The sequence below is a fragment of the Aplysia californica genome, unplaced genomic scaffold (assembly GCF_000002075.1).
Source record: "Aplysia californica isolate F4 #8 unplaced genomic scaffold, AplCal3.0 scaffold00920, whole genome shotgun sequence".
Classification (NCBI taxonomy): domain Eukaryota; kingdom Metazoa; phylum Mollusca; class Gastropoda; order Aplysiida; family Aplysiidae; genus Aplysia; species Aplysia californica.
The window spans coordinates 281,411-284,383 of NW_004798190.1; the positions used below are offsets into that span (position 1 = coordinate 281,411).

At 39.4% G+C, this 2,973-nt stretch overlaps 1 protein-coding gene across 1 annotated transcript in view; it reads left to right on the forward strand.

The window, feature by feature from the left end:
- Positions 1 to 451: 451 nt before the first annotated feature.
- The window catches only part of LOC118478767 (integrin alpha-11-like), a gene marked incomplete at its 5' end in the record, with an annotated part of 7,601 nt that continues 5,079 nt past the window's right edge, over positions 452 to 2,973 (forward strand). The window contains 1 exon segment of the mRNA XM_035972946.1: positions 452 to 638. Within this exon segment, the coding sequence (XP_035828839.1) occupies positions 478 to 638 (161 nt within the window).

Consider the following 2,973-nt stretch of genomic DNA (forward strand, 5'->3'; position numbering starts at 1 on the left):
TATGCCGTTGCGAGCGCCGTAGAACCTCTACTAAAAACCAAACTAAACATATATTTTAGCGCTCATAATATGACCTTATGCTGTTGCGAGCTCTGTAAAACTTCTACTAAAACTAAACTAAACATATATTTTAGCGCTCATAATATGACCTTATGCTGTTGCGAGCTCCGTAGAACCTCTACTAAAACCAAACTAAACATATATTTTAGCGCTCATAATATGACCTTATGCCGTTGCGAGCACCGTAGAACCCCTACTAAAACCAAACATATATTTTAGCACTCATAATATGACCGTATGCTGTTGCGAGCTCTGTAAAACTTCTACTAAAACTAAACTAAACATATATTTTAACGCTCATAATATGACCTTTTGCTGTTGCGAGCTCCGTAAAACTTCTACTAAAACTAAACTAATCATAATTATATTTTGTATACATTTGTGTGTTCAGCGTGTGGCACCCGGCAGGAAGCAGACATGATGTTTGTCATGGACAGCGCCAGCGCTGGGAAGAAGAACACGAAAAAGACAATGGACTTCATGAAGTCGGTGGCCAAGAATGTGGACGTGGGCAAAGAGACGGTGCAGCTGGGTATGCTCATGCCCGAGGAGTGTATCCCCGAGTCGGAGTCTTTCAAGTGAGGGAATGTCACCATGTTTGTGTTGGGTTAAGGGGTTTGTTGGTTGTTTTTTGTTTGGGGGGAGGGGAGGGTTTGTCTGCTTTTTGTTTGTTTGTTTGTTGGTTGTTGTTGTTGTTGTTGTTGTTGCTGTTGTTTTTGCTGTTGTTGTTGTTGTTAGGAGGGGTTGATTTGGGGGGGGGGGGGTTGTTGGTTTTTTTTGGGTGAGGGTGGTTGTTGTTGTTGGGATTTGTCGTTTGGATATGTTGTTTTTGGTGGTGGTGGTGGTAGTGCTGGTGTCGTTAATGTTTTTGCTGTGTTTGATGTTGTTGTTGATGTTACTGTTGTTGTTTCCGTCTTATTATGCTCTGTTTTGCTTTGCTTTGCTTGGGTCTTGTTTTGTTTTGCTTTTTTTTAGGGGGGGAGGAGTCCTTTCTTTTGGATTTTCTTGAATGGAGTGGAGGGGGGGGGGGAGTTCTGGACTCTTTTATTCTAAGCTGTTGGATTTTATTTCGAATTCCTGGCCACAACAACACAAAAGTCAAGATATTAGGACTACGGCAGAAGAAATAAATCGTGCCAAGACACGGAGAAACCAGATGGTTCGTCTATTCTGGGGGCATATGGGGATACAGGTATCACCCTAAAAAATCCTTCTTTTTTCTTGCTTTTGATTCAGAAAATACCCATCTGTCTTGAATAGAAGAGGAAGTATTTGCTGTTGAAGGAGATGGGGGGTCGCCAAGAGTCAGAGTTTTGAAAAATGGTGGACACAGATTATTTTATTGGACATTGAAGGTGGTGAGAAAAATGAAGTAAAATCAATAAAACCAAAAATATTTGGACGAGCATCCGATTTCACAAACTATGTTTCGCTATTTGAATCTTGACACGGCAAATATTGCAGAAGAGCACGCAGGCAAAGAAATTCAGATCGAGGCAAAAAGAAAGTGAAAAAGAAAATACGAGGTAGAAATTGGAAGTGGAAGAGAGAGAGAGAGAGAGAGAGAGAGAGAGAGAGAGAGAAAGAGAGAGAGAGAGAGAGAACGAGAGACAAACAGACGGACAGACAAGCAGGCAGACAGGCAGGCAGGCAGGCAGATTTGGTCGACATAAAGAGGAGAAAAAAATTATCAAGAAGAGAAGGATTGAGAGAGTGAGACAAAAAAGTAGCAGTTGGGTGGGGTTGTAAACATCTGGATAGACAGATAGACCTAGAAAAAGAAACAAAAAGAGGAAAAAAGAAAAAAAGTAGGTCAAAAGAAAAGGGCAAGAAGACCTTATCCAAAACTCAACATTCAGGGCCAGCGCATTCACCCCCGAAGATAATTACTTTGTCAGTTATTTGCACAGAACATGAAATGAGAATTTGCCTCATATCCGTTGCTTTATTTTTTTAATTCGAAGATTGAAAGTGCAGGCACGATTTGAGATAAGCGTCGGGCGGTTGATAGGTGTTCTGGTATGGTTTGTTCCTTATTTCCCATCAGCCATCTATCGTTCGTAACTCTCCTTCTTTTCTTTGTGAGTCACCCTGTAGTCTTCTGTTCTTATTTGACTTTTTCGTATCCCAACTGCCGTAAAACTTTTATTAAAACTAAATTTAACCTTCTTCACGTTGTATGTTACTCTCTCGATGTAACACCTCTATTCGTAGGAGCTTATAATATAATGACCTTAAGGTATTGCAAGTGCTCTGGTGTGTTTTGCTCATTTTTTTTTTCTGTCAAACATCTATCGTCCTTATCTCCCCTTCTTCTTTTTTATGTCTGTTACTCTCTTGTAACACCTCTAATCTTCTGGCGTTCGTATGACCTTATGCAGTTGTGAGCACCGTAAAACCTCTACTAAAATTAATCTAAACTAAAACTCATACTAAAACATTTTGAAGCGCATAGAGCTTGCTGTCTTTGTTTGATAAAGTAAAGAGAAGCCCATCGACACGATAATGGCAAATTAGTGCCGGGAAAATAATAAGACACAGAAACAAGACAAAGAAAGAAAAGACGTAAGACCTACCGGTGGCGCCCTTCAACCACCCACGAGCTTGCTGTTCAGCAGGGATATGTCCCGTACTAATTGTTACCTTACAAGTTCTATCTTCTCAGTACTTAATTAAGAGACATAAGTTGACGTAAAAAAGTTTGAGTTTCACAATATATCAAGTTTTTTTCGAATTCAATTCCTTGAACGTCTTGATGACGACTCCGAATAATCTTAAGATTTTGATATAGCAGACAGACTTTCTGACGTTGTGGTCGTAGTGACTTAAAACGGCAAAAAAAAATGTCAGATAGATGTAATTCTAAAGTAACGAAATTTTGTTTTTTTATTATTTTTTAAAATTGTATTATTA